Source organism: Bombina bombina, chromosome 4, assembly GCF_027579735.1.
Source record: "Bombina bombina isolate aBomBom1 chromosome 4, aBomBom1.pri, whole genome shotgun sequence".
Taxonomy (NCBI): Eukaryota; Metazoa; Chordata; class Amphibia; order Anura; family Bombinatoridae; genus Bombina; species Bombina bombina.
Window position 1 is genome coordinate 839,102,258 of NC_069502.1, and position 19,411 is coordinate 839,121,668.

Sequence of the window (19,411 nt, forward strand, 5' to 3'; positions counted from 1 at the left end):
ACCGGCGTTAGAAAGATCCCATTGAAAAGATAGGATACGCAATTGACGTAAGGGGATCTGCGGTATGGAAAAAGTCGCAGCTGCAAAGTGAGCGTTAGACCCTTTCCTGACTGACTCCAAATACCGGCGGTAGCCTAAAACCAGCGTTAGGAGCCTCTAACGCTGGTTTTGACGGCTACCGCCCAACTCTAAATCTAGGCCTCTGAGAACAAACAAATTAGATAATAAACGTAAATTGGAAAGTTGGTTAAAATCGTATTCTCTCTGTATCTCACAATTTAATTTCTCTGATAATTGTGCGCAGCGTCACACTAAGGTTAATGTCAATGGTTGTGCTTTGTCTCATTGATGCAGAACACAGGTGTGTACGTTATGTGTCTGAGGGACGCAGGGTCCAATTGAGTATGTGTATGATGTATCTGCAGTGTACAGGTGATTGTATGTGAGTGACGTGTCATAGGGATGAAGGGCATAGGTGAGTGTACGTGTATGATGTGTCTGAGGGATGCAGAGTGCAGGTCAGTATTAGGGCTGTGCGATTTTGAAAAAAATTAAATTGTGGTTTTCGACCCAAAAAAACGCGGTTTGTGATTCAACTTGCGATTTTATTAAAAATGACTAAAATGCCTTAAATTTTCATTTAAAATGTATTTAACACTACAGAATCCTTATGTGTACAGTACACAGTCACAGCTATTCTGTAGTACATAACAGAACACTAAGAAGTGGAACAGTTATAGTTAGAGAACATAATACAAACAAGTGAACTCAACACACACGCAACTAATTGGAATGAAATTAGCTGGCCAGTTCTTCTTAACACATTGTCCATGTTTTCTTGGGCAGTCAGTCTAGCTGTGGTATGCGTAACATAAGAAGCAGTGTGCATGGAGAAACCTGAAAAGTGCTGACTGTCCAGCAGTATGATTTTGTGTTTCTAATTGCAGTAAAGGTAGTACAATGCACACTGCTGCCTGTGTTAGTCATTTAGCTGAGTGACTGTCCAGGAAAACATGGGGGATGTGGCATTGACAAGGTCAATCCTGACATCCGGCACTGCAGTCTGTCATATTACATTACATTTTACAGCTATAGCTGTAGTACAGAACACTAAGTAAGAACAGTTATAGTTACAGTACATAATACAAACAAGTAAACTCAACACACACACACAGCTAATTGGAAGGAAATTAGCTGTCCAGTTCTTACCACATTGTCCATGTTTTCTTGGGCAGTCAGTCTAGCTGTGGTATGAGTAACATATGAAGCAGTGTGCAATGTGCATGGAGAAACCTGAAAAGTGCTGACTGTCCAGCAGTATGATTTGTGTTTCTAATTGCAGTAAAGGTAGTACATTGCACACTGCGGCATGTGTTAGTCATTTAGCTGAGTGACTGTCCAGGAAAACATGGAAGATGTGGCATTGACAAGGTCAATCCTGACATCCTGCAGCCTGTCATATTACATTTATTTTTACAGCTATAGCTGTATTACAGAACACTAAGAACAGTTATAGTTAGAGTACATTATACAAACAAGTGAACTCAACACACACGCAGCTAATTGGAAGGAAATTAGCTGACCATTTCTTACCATATTGTCCATGTTTTCTTGGTCAGTCAGTCTAGCTGTGGTATGAGTAACATATGAAGCAGTGTGCATGGAGAAACCTGAAAAGTGCTGACTGTCCAGCAGTATGATTTGTGTTTCTAAGTGCAGTAAAGGTAGTACAACACACACTGCTTCATGTGTTAGTCATGTAGCAGAGTGACCATCCAGGAAAACATGAGGGATGTAGCATTGACAAGGTCAATTCTGCAACCTGTTTTTAACATCCATACAGCCATCAACTAATAGCAGCAGCACTGCAGCATAGTACAGTAAGAGTACTACATATTTCAAAAATAAAACAGACTACTATACAAAACATTGGAACCTTCCTTGGTTATGGCATTGGCCATCCCTGCAGCCAGACTGCAAATATCTACCATTTCTGACTTCAAAGAAAAACGTTGACAGGTCACCACATTTCCTCCTGTGCTAAACACCCTCTCTGATGGTGAACTAGTTGCAGGAACACAAAGATATTTTTGTGCAAGCATGCTCAATTTGGGAAAGGTAATCTGATGTAGTTTCCACCATTGCAGAGGATTTTTCTCACTATTAATGGAGGGAGAAAGCAGGTAGCTGTTCAGCTCTGATGCTATGGCTTCTTCAAGTTAGAGATGGCGCAGCGGACTCATTGTTGAAAAAGCTTCCTAAAGACTTTCTTGATTTCTTTGCGGGAGGAGGACCATCTGCTGCAGTTGCTGGCACTGTGTCTTCTACATCTATTACTTTGCATGGGAGACTGCTGATTGCTTGCCTTTGATCCTGCACTGCTTGCTGCTCAGACACAATGGTCATATCAGACATCACCCTGGCCTTGATGCTTGGAATTTTATCTCCATTTATGCAGCTTGTCTTGAATTGTGGATCAAGGAATGATGCTATATCTAGCAGATCTTGAGTATCTTCATCTTCATAATTTCTATTCATATATTCAAGGATTTTGGATTTCAGTGTCTTGGTCAGGTCAGAATCATCTTCCTCCAGAGCCAGTATCTTTGTGTTAAATATATGCAGAACTGGTTTCAGATATGGTACACTGACGTAGTTCTCTCTAGAAAGGGCATCAGTAAAATCTTGAACTTCCCCCAGTGCCTTACTCACAGATTCAAGAACATCCATGTCCTGCCATTGTGGAACCAGATGTCTGTTTTTCTGTCTGCAGAGAGAACCTCAGTCAGCTCTCTGTTGCTCTAAAATTCTCTCTATCATCTTTTGTCTGGAGCTCCACCTTGTTGGGCACTCTGTTATAAGTGAATTATTTGGCAGTTGAAGTTCTTCCTGGGCTTGAGTTAATGCCATCTTCTTTTTCCAGCTGTGTGAGATACAAGAAACCACAGGCTTGCACTTGTAATGAACTGAATATAAAGAAGACAACGATGGGCTTGCTCATCATGTTTATTTGAGAATGAGGCAACACTAGGATTTCACTGGAGGAGACTGACCTTGCAGTTGTAAAATACACTGGCTCTGGAGGACAGAACTTGCTGTTGTAGAAGATACTGGCTTTGGATGACTGACCGTGCTGTACTGTTGTTGAACACACTGGCTGAATATGGCTGACCTTGCTGTTGTAGAAGACACAGGCTTGCAGTGCACTTGCAGGATGACTTTGCTGTTGTAGAAGACACAGGCTGTGCAGGATGGGGATGACCTTGCTGTTGTAGAAGAATAGACAGGCTGCAGTGCAGGATGTGGATGACCTTGCTGTTGTAGAAGAATAGACAGGCTGCAGTGCAGGATGTGGATGACCTTGCTGTTGTAGAAGAATAGACATGCTGCAGGATGTTGTAAATGACCTTGCTCTTGTAGAAGAATAGACAGGCTGCAGGATGTTGTGGATGACCTTGCTGTTGTAGAAGAATAGACAGGCTGTAGGATGTTGTGGATGACCTTGCTGTTGTACAAGAATAGACAGGCTGCAGGATGTTGTGGATGGCCTTGCTGTTGTAGAAGAATAGACAGGCTGCAGTATGTTGTGGATGGTCTTGCTATTGTAGAAGAATAGATAGGCTGCAGGATGTTGTGGATGACCTTGCTGTTGTAGAAAAATAGACATGCTGCAGGATGTTGTGGATGACCTTGCTGTTGTAGAAGAATAGACAGGCTGCAGTATGTTGTGGATGACCTAGCTCTTGTAGAAGAGTAGACAGGCTGCAGGATGTTGTGGATGACCTTGCTGTTGTAGAAGGATAGACAGGCTGCAGGATGTTGTGGATGACCTTGCTGTTGTAGAAGAATAGACAGGCTGCAGTGCAGGATGTGGATGACCTTGCTGTTGTAGAAGAAGAAACAGGATGCAATATATTCTTGACTGGAACCACAGGTGTTGGAAAACTTTGGTGAACTTGATACTAGGAGTCAGAAACGACACACAGGCAGTCTTTGCTGTTGGTTGAACATAAAAGAGTTGGAGAATAAGGCGGTGGGAGGGAGAAAAAATAGACATAGAATGGTAGGGAGTGGCAGGGGAGACAAGTTCTACTTTTTGGAAAGACAACAAAAACACACACAAACAGTAAGGGACTGGGAGGAGCATCATAAAAAGTACAAAACCACACACTTTTTTTTATTCATTAAATTAATTTATTTAATTTCTGTTCTGAATCAAGAGCTATAGACTACCATCTATCTCTACTATACAACGATTCAACTCAATTTAATTTTATATATAATAAAAATGATCATCTATCTAAAAATAGTTTTTGAAATTGACCCAGACAGGGAATGGAATCAATGTTATGCGTCACAGAAGTTAATAGAAAAAAAAAGGCCACTTTAAACTTTAAAGTTATTGGACACTACTACTACTCACTTAATTGCTCATAATATGCTTATGATCATCTATCTACACTCAACTTAATTATCAGGGAATGGAATCAATCAATGTTATGCGTCACAGAAGTTAATAAAAATTAAAAAAAAAAGGCAGTGGCACTTTAAATTTTTTGTACAATACTACTCACTTTAGAGTCACAACTTTGAGCTCATGTCCAACCGCCACACCACCGCCACACTCCCAGATGAAGGGCTGTTGCCGCTGCTCCCTCATACTCTGCAAAAAAAAATGGCAGTTTCGCAGGCTTCTCAGGTCCGCCCACCGGTTCGCCTCTTATCCTCCCTCATACAATGGAAGCCTGGAGGATTATATCGCACAGCCCTAGTCAGTATGTGTGTGATGTTTCTAAGAGGTGCAGGTCAGTGTATGTGTGTGTCTAATAATATAATTTCCTTGATCAGTGCTTAAATGTAACCCTATTTATATAATCTATGCAGGTGATGTTAAGGCTGAAGTCACACTTAAAGTGAAGGCCAATTTTAATTAAATGCAATACACCCATTGATACCTGAACATCCAAGTATTAAAGTTGCTAAGTTTATATTCCTAAAAAAAATTTAATTTGCAAATAAAACATATATATATATATATATATATATATATATAATACCTCCGTTTTCGTTTTTTACTCCTCCCCTACCACACTTCCTTATTTTTCGCTAGTGACGTAGCGAGCGTTCCTACAAGCTCACTACGTCAGTTCTAAAGCTCGTGCACAACAGCCTGTTTAAAATGCGCATGAGTATGTTACACTCAATAGTGCAGGCGTTTAATTTTAGTGATTGAGTCAATGTATTGAAAATAATGAGAGAGCAGACTACGCATGCACGAGCATGATAGTGATGACGCTCTCATTGTTTTTACGCATGCGCAGACCTTAGCAATGATGAAATAGAAAAGGGGCTGGACGCCATGGGGGTAAAAAAGATATTGGATATAACAGATTCAGAATCTGTCAATCAATTTCGGCAACATGGCGGGCGGATAATAGAACTGACACAGTGGCTATTTTAAAGGTATAAAATCGAACTTTACTATAATTTATAACGATTTTGATGACCGAACATCATACTTAATTTACATCAGCTGGAGAAAAATGTTAACAAATAAGCCAGACTTGACCTTCACTTTAATGCTGAACAGACTTATGTGCTGGAAGCTCTGAAACAGGAAATCAGTGACAATATCCGTACAGGTGCATGTACATGTGTGATGTGTCTGAGGGGTGCAAGGCACAGGTGACTAAACGTATGTAATGTGTCTGAGGGATGCAGGGTGCAGGTAAGTGTGTCTGTGTAATGTGTCTGAGGGATGCAGGGTGCAGGTCAGTGTATGTGTGTGTCTAATAATATAATTTCCTTGATCAGTGCTTAAATGTAACCATATTTATATAATCTATGCAGGTGATGTTAAGGCTGAAGTCACACTTAATGCTGAACAGACTTATGTGCTGGAAGCTCTGAAACAGGAAATCAGTCACAATATCAGTACAGGTGCGTGTACATGTGTGATGTGTCTGAGGGGTGCAAGGCACAGGTGACTAAATGTGTGTAATGTGTTTGAGGGATGCAGGGTGCAGATAAGTGTGTCTGTGTAATGTGTCTGAGGGATGCAGGTGAGTGTGTGTGTGTCTAATAATATAATTTTCTTGATCAGTACTAAAATATAACCATATTTATATGATCTGTGCAGGTGATGTTAAGGCTGAAGTCACACTTAATGCTGAACAGACTAATAATATGGATGCTCTGAAGCAGGAAATCAGTGACAATATCAGTACAGGTGAGTGTACATGTGTGATGTGTCTGAGGGGTGTAGGGCACAGGTGAATGAGTATACATGTGTGATGTGTCTGAAGGATGCAGGATACAGGTGAGTGTACTTGTGAAACGTGTCTGAGGGATGCAGGGTACAAGTGAGTGTATGTGTGTGATGTGTCTGAGGGACACAGGGTACAGGTGAGTATATGTGTGTGATGTGTCTGAAGGCTGCAGGGTACAGGTAAGTGTACGTTTGTGATGTGTATGAGGGGTGCATGGCATAGGTGAGTATATTTGATGTGTCTGAGGGACGCAGTATCCAAGTGAGTGTACTTGTATGATGTATCTGAGGGACGCAGATCACAGGTGAGTGTAATGTATCATAGATTCAGGGTGCAGGTAAGTGTATGTTTGTGTCTAATATTACAATTTCCTTGTGCAGTGCTAAAAAGCTAAAATGTGACCATATTTATATGATCTGTACAGGTGATGTTAAGACTGAAGTCACAATTAATGCTGAACAGACTAATGATCTGTATGTAATGAGTCAGCCGGAAGCTGTGAAGCAGGAAATCAGTGACCATATCAGTACAGGTGAGTGCACGTGTGTGATGTGTCTGAGGGATACATATCATCTGCCCCACTATGCACAGGGAGGTTTTTATTAGGGGGGAGAGAGAATTTTTTGAAAAAATATTGTGTACAGCAGCACTTGAGTAAAGGAGGCAGGTATAAAAAAAGGGCTAAAGTAGGTAAAATAAAATTTGACCTTTATTTAAACATAGTTCAAAATAGTACACAGCTTACAAACTCCCTGTATTTTTAGAGCCTCATCTCTTTCCAGTAAAACACACAGATGAAAATACCAGTTATTTGTAGGTGATTGGGATATAATTTATTACATCCCTTAATATATCTGACATGTTCTGTTATATCTCTGTTACATTCTCCCCCAGTAGCTAAGATAATTAGAAATACATAGATATATAGATAATTGAAATACATGAAATTAATAGAAGTTGAAATATCTCCATTTTAATCCGTTCTTATTTGATCAACTTTTCGGCTGTACTATAGGAGAAACATGATTAACTTAAAGGGACAGTGAAGTTCAAAATAAACTTTCAAGATTCAAACAGGGCATGTAATTTTAAACAACTTTCCAGATTACTTTAATCACCAATTTTGCTTTGTTTTCTTGGTATTCTTAGTTGAAAGCTAAACCTAGGTTGGCTCATATGCTAATTCCTTAGACCTTGAAGGCCGCCTCTAATCTGAATTAATTTTGACAGTTTTTCAACACTAGAGGGCATAAGTTCATGCGTGTCATATAGATAACATTGAGCTCACGCATGTGAAGTTACCTAGGAGTCAGCACTGATTGGCTAAAATGCATGTCTGTCAAAACAACTGAAATAATAGGGCAGTTTACAAAGGCATAGAGACAATGTATTTACAGAGGTTAAACGTGTATTATTATAACTGTGTTGGTTATGCAAAACTGGGGAATGGGTAATAAAGGGATTATCTATCTTTTTAAACAACAAAAATTATGGTGTTGACTGTCCCTTTTAAAAGCAATTTAATAGTTTTATTGAACTAAAGAAAAATAACCATGACCTTAATAACAGTTTAATAGGTTTATTGAACGAAAACAATAACATTATATTTTATTATTACTGCCTGCCCTCCCTCCTCACACTTCGGTCCTGTGCAGATCTATTTTCCTCCAAGCAATTTTCTTTCTTTTTTTTTTTTAAATCTTTTTTTTTTTTTATTGATTTTACAGAATAGTTAATACACAATATAACCACAAAGTGATAGCGAGAGAAACTCTTCTCCAAACAAAAAAAGAGAATAATAAAAAGGAAACCCCGTAGACAGAGTACATAGACATTGTTGCTATACCAACGAATTTGATACTTTACCCCAAATAATCTCTTCTTATTTGGCGTAATCAATAAGTATAATCTGCATCTGTCCTGATACAATTTAAAACTACTTGGTATATGATGTTTTATTTCTCATAATAAAAACAAATAAAACAAAAAAAAACCCGCTCTCCACCTCCACCATCCTCCTCCCTGAACCGAATTAGCCAGCGTCGTGGCCCGCTATTCCATTGCTATATTCTTAATTATGTCTCTCCAATATTGGTGATCCATGTAACCGGAAACATATCTAATAAAACTAATTCTAAGAAACTAGTAGAGGACAGAAACGGAAAAAGGATCTGTTTTTGAAGAGAAGAAGGATACGACTTATTGATAGGTAACCAACCAAACAGAAAGTTTTTAATTCTCTTTTCAGAGGCGTCCTGAAGATGGTACGTTAAAAAACAATTTGTTCTTGAACCTCTTCAAGAACCAATGCAAACCCCGGGACCCTACTGGTTTTCCAATTTTTTAAAATAAGGTGTCTGGCTGACAAAATGATGGCATTTAAAATGGGAATCCACTGGCTGTCTCTAGAATTCGAAATGAGTGTTATCAAGAAAACATCTTGTAATGACAGCAAGACAGTCAATTTATAATGATAGTTAAACCAATATATTATTTTCAACCATAATTGCTTGATTTTAGGACAGAACCAGAACATATGAAATAGATCCGCTTTGACATTAGCACAAGGACAACTACTAGACTTTGTAGGATAGAATTTAGATATTTTTAGTGGATATAAATAAAAAATCATTAATGAGCTTCATGTGCGATTCTTTCCAGCTCATAGAGACTTTACACTTGCTTAGAGTAGTGAAACTTTGTTTAATATTTTCATGGTCTATAACAGGAATAACTGGGACTCAAAAATTACAAATCATATCCATATAAAGTAAACTTTGTTTTGTCAACATAATGTCATACATCAAAGAAATTGAAGTGTCACCAGAAATACATTTTTGTATCAAGACTTTAACATCAGACCATGCGATTGTAGGTGGAAAACACCATTTCTGAGTGGATATATAATGTCGTATCTGGAAATACGCAAACAGGTTCGACCTTGTTATCTCATATAGGTTAAAAAGAGATTTGGCAGAACAAACATGATAGTTTACATTGAATAGTTGCTTCACTAAACGTAACCCTTTTTCAGCCCAGGATTTTAATACTTTTTGATTGATACCTGGGATAAGTTGTGGGTTACCAATTATAGGTAGAAATTCTGAATAGGTAAAATCAATACATAAACAGCAACAAAACGTATGCCATGCTAGCACTATGTTCTTAAATGACATAAGGCAAGCAACATTCAAAGGCAACTGTCGAGGCTTACAATGAAGTATAGCCTTTAAAGCTAAAGGAGATATTAAAAATGTCTCCTCCTCAATGGAAGAAACTATATTAGTTTCAGCAAGCCAATCTATGGCAAATTTTATCAAGGCAGCCATGTTATAGAGCTTAACATCAGGAATTGCTAATCCCCCAGTAGCCGTATTTTGCATTAATCTAGCGAGAGTGATTTGAGGTTTTTTTAGCCTTCCAGATAAACTTAGAAAAATAACCTTTAAGCTTTCTTAAATCCTTGTTGGATATAAATAACGGTAGATTTTGAAGTGGATAAAGAAGACGAGGAAAGATAATTGATTTAATTAGATTCAACCTCGCCGTCATGGACAGCGGGAAGGAAGCCCATAATTGAAGATCCGTTTTTATATTTTGAAAGAGCGGCGAGTAGTTTAATGGATACCAATGCTTGGGATTCTTATGCAGTTCTAAACCAAGATATTTAATAGTGTTAACCACTTTGATTGGGATTTTGGCAGGAAGAACCGTGCATTTACCTACACACATTAATTCACTTTTTTCCAGATTAACCTTATACCCTGAAAATGAGCTAAATTCTTCAAGACATTGCAATATTATTGGAATAGATTGATGAGTATTTTCCAAGAACATGAGAAAATCATCTGAATACAGAAGAGTTTTTAATCATTGAGCCCCAAGAGGGATCCCTATTATAATATCTCTTAATCGTACTGCTAGAGGTTCCCAAAGCCACATTAAACAAGAGAGGAGATAAAGGGCAGCCTCGCTGCAACATTATCTTGGGGAAAAAAGTCCTGTTAATCAACAGATAGAATATAGGTTTTAAATATAATTTATGCACAAACAGTACAAAATTCCCATTAAAACCAAACTTTTCCAGTGTCCGAAAGAGATGTCCCCAAACAATAGAATCAAATGCTTTAACTTCATTTAATGTAAGAACAACCATATCATGCGAAAGCGGGTTCTTTTGAAATTGATCAATATTCCACGCTTAATCCAGAAAGGTAATAACTTTACGTAGATTCTTTATCGGGTTCCTTGATGACATAAACCCCGTCTGATCAGGATGAATAAGATTATGCAAACACCCAGAAAATCTTGGAGACAATTACAGCTAGTATCTCGTAATCCGTATTTAACACGAAGATAGGCCTGATCCTCCAGATTTTTTACCTTTCTTGAGAATAAGAGAAATATTCGCTGCTGAAAAATACGCTGAAATGGCATTACCTGATGTATAATAGTCATTAAACAAGGTCTCTAATACTGGGAACAATTCTTCCGATAAACATTTATAAAATTCTGCAGGCATCCCATCTGGGCCTGCCGCCTTGTTCAATTTAAGTTTTATCAATAGCTTTACTACTTATCTCTTACCTAGTGATCAGAGCAGTAAGTGGAGCCAACTCTTCAAGATGAATCTTAGGGATCCTAATCTTGGTCCAGAAAATATCTTGGTTAGGTGTATTTATATTAACAGAAGAATAAAGTTGCTGATATTAAGTAAAGAATACCTCACTGATTTCTCTAGCCACTAACACCGAGATTACGAGTCTTGCATTAGCCTTAAAAAGCAGTGTTGAGAGGGCGTAACGCTGCTTTTTAACGCCCGCTGGTATTACGAGTCTGGCAGGTACAGGTGTACCACTCACTTTTTTCCGCGACTCGAGCTTACCGCAAATCCCCTTATGTCAGTTGCGTATCCTATCTTTTTAATGGGATTTTCATGGGCTAACACCGTAACATAAAACTCTTAACTAAAGTGCTAAAAAGTACACTAACACCCATAAACTACCTATTAACCCCTAAACCGAGCCCCCCCCCCCACATCGCAAACATTTAAATACATTTTTTAACCCCTAATCTGCCGACCGGACATTGTCGCCACTATAATAAATATATTAACCCCTAAACCCGCCGCACTCCCGCCTCGCAAACACTGTTAAATTTTATTAACCCCTAATCTGCCATCCCTAACATCGCCAACACCTACCTACATTTATTAACCCCTAATCTGCCACCCACAACGTTGCCGCTACTATATTAAATGTATTAACCCCTAATAAATAAAGAATCCTATCAGCCAATCGGAATTCAAGGGACGCCATCTTGGATGACGTCATTTAAAGGAACCTTCATTCGTCGGGAGTCGTCGGAAGAAGAGGATGCTCCGCGTCGGCTGGCTTCAAGATGGACCCGCTCCGCTCCGTATGGATGAAGATAGAGCTGATTACTTTGGGGCAATGTAAAAAGAGCTGATTACTTTGGGGCAATGCCCCGCAAAAAGCCCTTTTAAGGGCTATTTGTAATTTAGTATAGGGTAGGGATTTTTTTTTATTTTGGGGGGCTTTTTTATTTTATTAGGGGGATTAGATTAGGTGTAATTAGTTTAAAATTCTTGTAATTTTTTTTCCCTGTAATTTAGTTGGGTTTTTTGTACTTTAGTTTATTTAATTGTAGTTAGTTTAGGTAATTAATTTAATGATAGTGTAGTGTTAGGTGTAATTGTAATTTAGGTTAGTATTTATTTTACATGTATATTTGTCTTTATTTTAACTAGGTAGCTATTAAATAGTTAATAACTATTTAATAACTATTATACCTAGTTAGAATAAATACAAAGTTGCCTGTAAAATAAAATTAAACCCTAAGATGGCTACAATGTAATTATTAGTTATATTGTAGCTATTTTAGGGTTTATTTTATAGTTAAGTATTTAGTTTTAAATAGGATTAATTTATTTAATTGTAGTAATTTTATTTTGATTATTTTAAATTATATTTAAATTAGGGGGGGTAGACTTAGGTTTATACTTAGGTTTAGGGGTTAATAACTTTATTATAGTGGTGGCGACGTTGGGGGCGGCAGATTAGGGGTTAATAATTGTAGGTAGGTTGTGGCGACATTGGGGACGGCAGATTAGGGGTTAATAAATAAAATGTAGGTGTCTGCGATGTTGGGGGCAGCAGATTAGTGGCTCATAGGGATAATGTAGGTGGCGGCGGTGTCCGGAGCGGCAGATTAGGGGTTAATAATATAAAGCAGGTGTCGGCAATGTCGGGGGCGGCAGATTAGGGGTTAATAAGTGTAAGATTAGGGGTGTTTAGACTCTGGATTCATTGTAGGGTGTTAGGTGTAGACATAAATGTTCTTTCCCCATAGGAATCAATGGGGCTGCGTTAGGAGCTGAACGCTGCTTTTTTGCAGGTGTTGTTTTTTTTTTTAGCCGGCTCAGCCCCATTGATTCCTATGGGGAAATGATGCATGAGCACGTTTAGCCAGCTCACCGCTACCGTAAGCAGCGCTGGTATTGAGGTGAGATGTGGAGCTAAATTTTGCTCTCCGCTCACTTTTTAGAGGCTAACGCCGGGTTGAAAAAAACCCGTAATACTAACGTTGTTTGTAGGTGAGCGGTGAGCTGAAACTGAGCGTTAGCCCCGAACACCATTACCGACAAAAACTTGTAATCTAGCCGTAAGTATCTAGAATGACCACTTTTAATAGCTGGTATAAAAAATTATTTTTTCCTGTTTTTAGTAAGACACGCAAGATATTTCGCAGAGCACCTATGAAAACCTCTAAAGTGACGGTTTATTCTTGCCTCTTCTTCTGGTGAATTTTGCTTCATAAACTGGTCTAACTCTTTTCTGTTTTCTGCGTATTTATCCCAGTTTGACTGTGAAGGATCTACCTGATATTTTCTATACGCATTCTTCACCTGATTGGCAAGCTGAATTCCCCGAGCCTTATTCTTTTTTGTTCCGCCTACTCATATATACCTTCATTTCCCCCTGCAAAACAGCTTTTGAGGCCTCCCAAATGGTTTATTCCAATAAGTGAAATTATACATACAAAATTCATGCCATTTTTGTTTCACCCAAGATACAAATCTGGGATCCGTGTAGAGAAACCGAGGGAAAAAGAAGGCAGAATTTGGAGGTTTACCCTTCACTAATAAGGGGTAAGACAAAGATACAATCGCATGATCTGATATCAAAATCTCTCTTTGATTTCCGCCTTCAATTGGCGAATAGATAGAGATTCTGAGATTAAAAAAAAATCAATCCTGGAAAAAGTTCTATGAGCTTTAGACTCACACGTGAATACCTGAACATCAGGATTTTGAATCTGCCAAATATCTATCAGATTTAATTTATAACAGAATTTTTTAAAATACTTTAAACTTTTCTTATATTCAAACATGTTTTTATTTAAGAATCTATCCAATTCAGGACATAAAGTCATATTAAAATCTCCACATAACACTAAATTTTCCCCCTTTATAAGGAAATACCTTTTTTACCAAAACTCCACAGAGAGTTTATTCGGGGCCTAAATATTGCAAAATAAAAATGTCGTATTTTTTATAATCTTATGAAGCAAAATGAATCTGGCATGAGCATAAATTTCTATATTAATGATCTTATATTCAAGTTCCTTGTGTACTAACACAGCAACCCCGCATTTCTTATAAGTGCCAGTAGTGGTAATCACTTCCCCCACCCATTTTATCTTAAGTTTAGCAGCTTCCTGCTCATTAAGGTATGATTCCTGGAGAAACACCAAGTCTGGTTTCTGTTTGGCCAAGGTTTTAATGATGATTCATTTCCATTTGGCCGGGGAGAAAATTCCTCCTACATTCCAGGATAAAATCTTAAATCCATCTGCCATCAAATGATCATATAAATATTATACCAGGAACAAGGGGCCATAACTGGGGAAGCAAGAGGTAAAAAAGAATCTCAAGATAAAATACGTAAAGGAAGAAGTGGGGGAGGGGGAAGAGAGCGAGGAGGGGAGGGGGAAGAAGAGAGAAAAAAAAAAACTGTTTTATTAAAAACACAATATATCCAGTGTTTTGTTTAACATCTAATAACAAAACTGATTTCCCTCAGAAAGAAAGCAAACAAAATAACAGGTTCCTACTGCTCTTGCAGACCAACAATAACATACTTCCATATTTAACATACAATACAATCCTAAAGCCTTTATGTAATCTTTAACTTCAGGTACCTTATTAAAAGTGAGTCTTGTACCCTTATCCTCAACTACAATTCTAGCGTGATAAAGGAGCCGAGCCTTTATACCTTTTGTTAATTAATTTGCTGCAATATGGCGCCATCAATTTCCTCCCTTCTCAGAGGAGAATTCCTGAAACAATTAGATCTTATTGTTTCCAAATATGGGGGCTCAACTCTCTTAAACAATTTAAGTAGTTCTAATTTTTCTTGGAATTTTAGTAATTTAAATATACACATCCTAGATTTTAGGGACCCATCCGCTGAAGTTTTTTTTGGGACAAATTCTATGTGCCCTTTCAAAAGCCAAGAATAAGAGCTGAGATGGCATACCTAAGGCCTGGGGTAATACGGTGGACGTAAATTTAATTGGATCTTCAAACTCTGGTAATTCAGACAGGCCTACAATTCTAATATTATTACGCCTGGAGTGATCTTCCAGATCCTCCAGGCGTAGTTGCATACTACTCAATTTGGCATCCTGGTTCTGAATCAAATTCTCTTGGGAATTAACCTGATCTTCTAGAAAGGAGATTCTATTCTCTGCTTCCACAATTCTGGTTGAAAACTGTCTGACCTCAGCAGAAAGGGCCCCTATCTCAGATGAAATAACTCCTAATTCCTTTTTAATCGGATCAAATTGGGTGTACAGAGACCGCCAGGCCGCACCATTGTGTCCACAAGGGGATCCCTATTGAGTCCACTAGCACAATGGGTAGATTTTTACCTTCAACCTCTGGTGAAGCACATGAGTTCATACATTTGCAACTCCACTGAGGTCCTGGTGACGATGGACGTTACCAGTTTTGTACACCATTATTCCCCATCAAGGAGGGATGGAGGCAGTCAGAGAAACTTTGCAGAGATACCCTTATATTGGACCAGACAGTGAGTACATAATTAAGATCCTGCAACTTTCTCTGACCTATAACTACTTTAGATTCAAATCTAAGTATTTTCAACAAATAACAGGGACAGCGATGGGGTCAAATATGACCCCCTCACACGCAAATCTGTATATGGAAGCCTACGAGACATACATAATGAAAGTATATGAACACCCTGACATCATTGGTTACAAGAGATATATTGATGATGTTCTACTGATCTGGACGGGGACAGAGGAAGAATATTTGAATGATCTTCCAAACCCTGTGAAGTTTAGGATGGTGTATAAAAAAAATGGAAATTGACTTCTTGGACCTGAGGATCTTCAAGGAAGAGAACCTATTGGAGATTACTATATATCCTAAACCAAGTGACAGAAACTCCTTGCTACTAGCGAATCGCAGTCACCCTCGCTCATTGATTAGAGCCATACCATTGGCACAAATGTGAGGAATAACTCCAAAAAGAGATGGCAGAGACACAACTCCGAGAGGTGTCAGAAAATTTTCTATGGAGGGGATATAATCAAAAGGGCACAGAGGACAGACAAGGATACTGACAGAACTGACCTGTTAAGGGTTCAGCAAAAGAAGATTCAGGAACAACGTATGACTTTTGTCACAACATACACGCCAGCTGTTGAGGTATTGGCAAAGTCTGTCAAGGAACATTGGAACCTTCTAACATTGGATAAATCTTTACCATTTGGGAATACACAACTACCAAGATTGGGCTACAGAAGGACGCAACCTACAAGATCTGTTGATGATTACTGATCCAAAATATGCGTACATGAAAGACACATGGCTACAGATTAAGAAACCAGGTTGTTACAAGTGCCTGAGTTGTACAACATGCAACTCAATGATACAGAGTACGTTGTTCCATCACCCACATACTAATCAGAAATTTAAGATCCAATTCCATATGTCCTGCTCCACTAAGTATGTGGTATATCTCCTGAATTGTACTTGTGGAAAATATTACGTAGGGAAAACAGATGATGACATTAAAAAATGGATGGCGAATCACAGAAGTGCCATCAGAGCTGAACTGAAAGATGGAAAATCGGACCAGCCTGTAGCACGACATTTTCTGAATATGAAACACACTGTGAAATATCTAAGCTACCTGCTAATTGATCGTGTACCCCCTCTTAGATGGGGGGCAGACAGGAGGAAAACACTTCTACAGGTGAAAAAAAAAATGGTGAAAAGTGAAGGTGATGAAACACCCAGTAGGTGGCGCACTACAAATAGCTAGTGAAAAAAATGGAATTGATAGAAATGTTGGTAATGTGAAAAAATGTTACAATTTTTTTTTTTTTGGTTTTAAAAGGTGTATGAATGATAAGTGGACTCTCAGGAATGAGTAAAAATTTGTGAAATGGTAAAATATTATTTAACATGATAAAGTAATAAATTAATAAATTCTTGTGACAAATGGGAAATTGGTTAACCTTAATAAATTACATAAATAGTGTTCATGTTAAAGAAACAAAAGTTCAATTGCTGAATTTTTTTTTCAATCCAAGTAAAAAACAGTGTATCAGGCAGCTCCACTTGGGGGAATGATCTCCGTTCACCTCAATGATCTAGGTTAGAAAGAAAATGGGCGCCTCATAGTGAAATCCATATGTGATATATAATAAAGTAGGTAAATAGTAAAACTCTCAATTTTTGAAGGCACTAGATAGTGCAAATAGGCAGGCAGACACTTGTAGTAGTCAGCTAACTGGATACTGATCATGCATCAAGGTTGAGACCAGTTCTCAGGTAACAGGTAAGATTACAGGGAAGTTTGAATCCAAGTATCAAACAACAGGCTGAAGATATTGTGCAGGCAAACCAATTGTGACATAATGATTGGTAAAGTTATATATATATATATATATATATATATATATATATATCAAAAGACAAGTTTAATGTTGCTTCAACGCGTTTCTCGACCACACAACACGGTTGTTTCATCAGACATAAAATAAGATGAAAATACAAGTAAAAAAGCGCTTTTTTAAGCTGCCACAATGTGTTTCATTGGTTATCCAGCACTTTCAAATCATCCAATGGACAACCCATTGTTGATGATAACCATTGAAACACATTGTGGCAGCTTAAAAAAGGGCTTTTTTAATTGTATTTTCATCTTATTTTTATGCCTGATGAAACGACCGTGTTGTGTGGTTGAGAAACGTGTTGCAGCAACATTAAACTTGTCTTTTAATATTTATATACGGAGGAGTCTTTCTGCCTGATTATTCAGATTGAATTTGCTCTATCTGCACAGAGAACTTTACAAACCATTACATCACAATTGGTTTGCCTGCACAATATCTTCAGCCTGTTGTTTGATACTTGGATTCAAACTTCCCTGTGATCTTACCTGTTACCTGAGAACTGGTCTCAACCTTGATACAGGCTCAGTATCCAGTTAGCTGACTACTGAGATACCGCTCTAAAATAACCCTTGATGGTATCTAGTGGGTCGTATCCAGCAGCATTCTGCAAATCAGATTTGCCTACTCAGATGTAAGGTATTGTTATTCAGTTACTTTATATTCCTTTCTTAAGCCTATTGTAAGTTAGTATTAATTATTGTATCTCCACTAAATTTATAACTTAAGGCAATATCAACATAGAGATATTATTGTTTATATATATATATATATATATATATATATATATATTGAATTATTTCACCCACAATATTGTCTGTTACATTTAATAAAGTCCTATCCACAACCGTTGTGTGTAACACTATATTTGTAAGTTCAACAGTTGAGATCCTAATTTAAGAGTAAAACTCTACCTATCCAGCAAATTTAATACTACAGCTCTGTATAAGAACCAGGTACTGGGACCAGTCCTAACATAATCACTAAGCCCAAAAAACATGGATCCAGTTTAACCAACTAATCATGTCGCTGTTCTCACACAGAGAGTTGATACTTTGTCTAAAGGGGTCAGAGAATTACAACTCGAGACCAAAATCTAAGATCATATCTCAGGTATGCCCTTGCATCTTAAACTACTACTACCGAACATCTCCCTGAACTGAAAGTCTTTCCCCCAAAGAAATCTCTGATAATCGAGCTGAGTTCAGATAGTTTATGTCAGGGTTTTCTCCCTGTTGTGTTTGCCATGTGCTGCTGGCAGCCATTTTACTCACCTCTCTTCCTGACTATGGTGCATTGTGGGGGGTGCTGCTCATTTCCTGCACTTCCTTTTATGGCCAGACTGGTGTGCATCATCCATTTGAGACAGGATGCAGTCTCAGAATTGTGATGCCATCACTTATTATTTAAAGGGTCTCTGTTCAGTATGCTTTGCCTTTGCGTTGTCTCAGACCTGTTTGTGAGAGTTCCTGTGTCTTACCTGGCTGCCTGACGTCTTTCCTGGTTCCTGATCCCTGGCTTGTTCCTGACGCTGCTGTTTTCCTTGTTCCTGATTCCGGCTTGTCTTACTATTCGCTTTGACTCCTGACTTGGCTCGTCTGACTACCAGCTCTGGTTTTGACTCCTGGCTTGTTATTTGACTTGTGGACTTTTTATTATTTTTTGCTATTAATAAAGGTGTGATTCTTTTTGCACTTCTCGCCTCAGTCTGATTCCTGGCACCCTGACATTACGCAAAGGCCATGAATCCTGATGGTGCTAATAATCCACCTTTACCTGCCATCATTTCCAGGATGGATGAACAGGATCACCGCTTGGATCAATTTGCACTAGCCCTGCAAACCCTGCTGACTCGCACTGCACATTTGGACCAAAGTGTCCTGCAAGTTATGGCTGCTCTAGTTTCCGCTGCTGCACCTATGCCTACCAGGAGCATGTCCGGTTCTGCACCTCTACCTCAGCGATATGGAGGCGATCCTATTCAGTGCAGAGGGTTTTTGAACCAGGTGGGCATTTACTTTGAGATGTTACCTCAGGCGTTTCCCTCTGACAGAGCTAAGGTGGGATTTCTCATCTCGTTACTCTCTGACACAGCTCTTGCCTGGGCTAATCCCTTGTGGTAGACTAAT

At 38.4% G+C, this 19,411-nt stretch overlaps 1 protein-coding gene across 1 annotated transcript in view; it reads left to right on the forward strand.

The window, feature by feature from the left end:
- The window catches only part of LOC128657219 (gastrula zinc finger protein XlCGF26.1-like), a 117,874-nt gene that overhangs the window by 22,963 nt on the left and 75,500 nt on the right, over positions 1 to 19,411 (forward strand). The window contains exons 5-7 of the mRNA XM_053711478.1: positions 5,851 to 5,940; positions 6,140 to 6,229; positions 6,694 to 6,801. Of these exons, the coding sequence (XP_053567453.1) occupies positions 5,851 to 5,940; positions 6,140 to 6,229; positions 6,694 to 6,801 (288 nt within the window). The remainder of the gene's footprint in view (positions 1 to 5,850; positions 5,941 to 6,139; positions 6,230 to 6,693; positions 6,802 to 19,411) is intronic.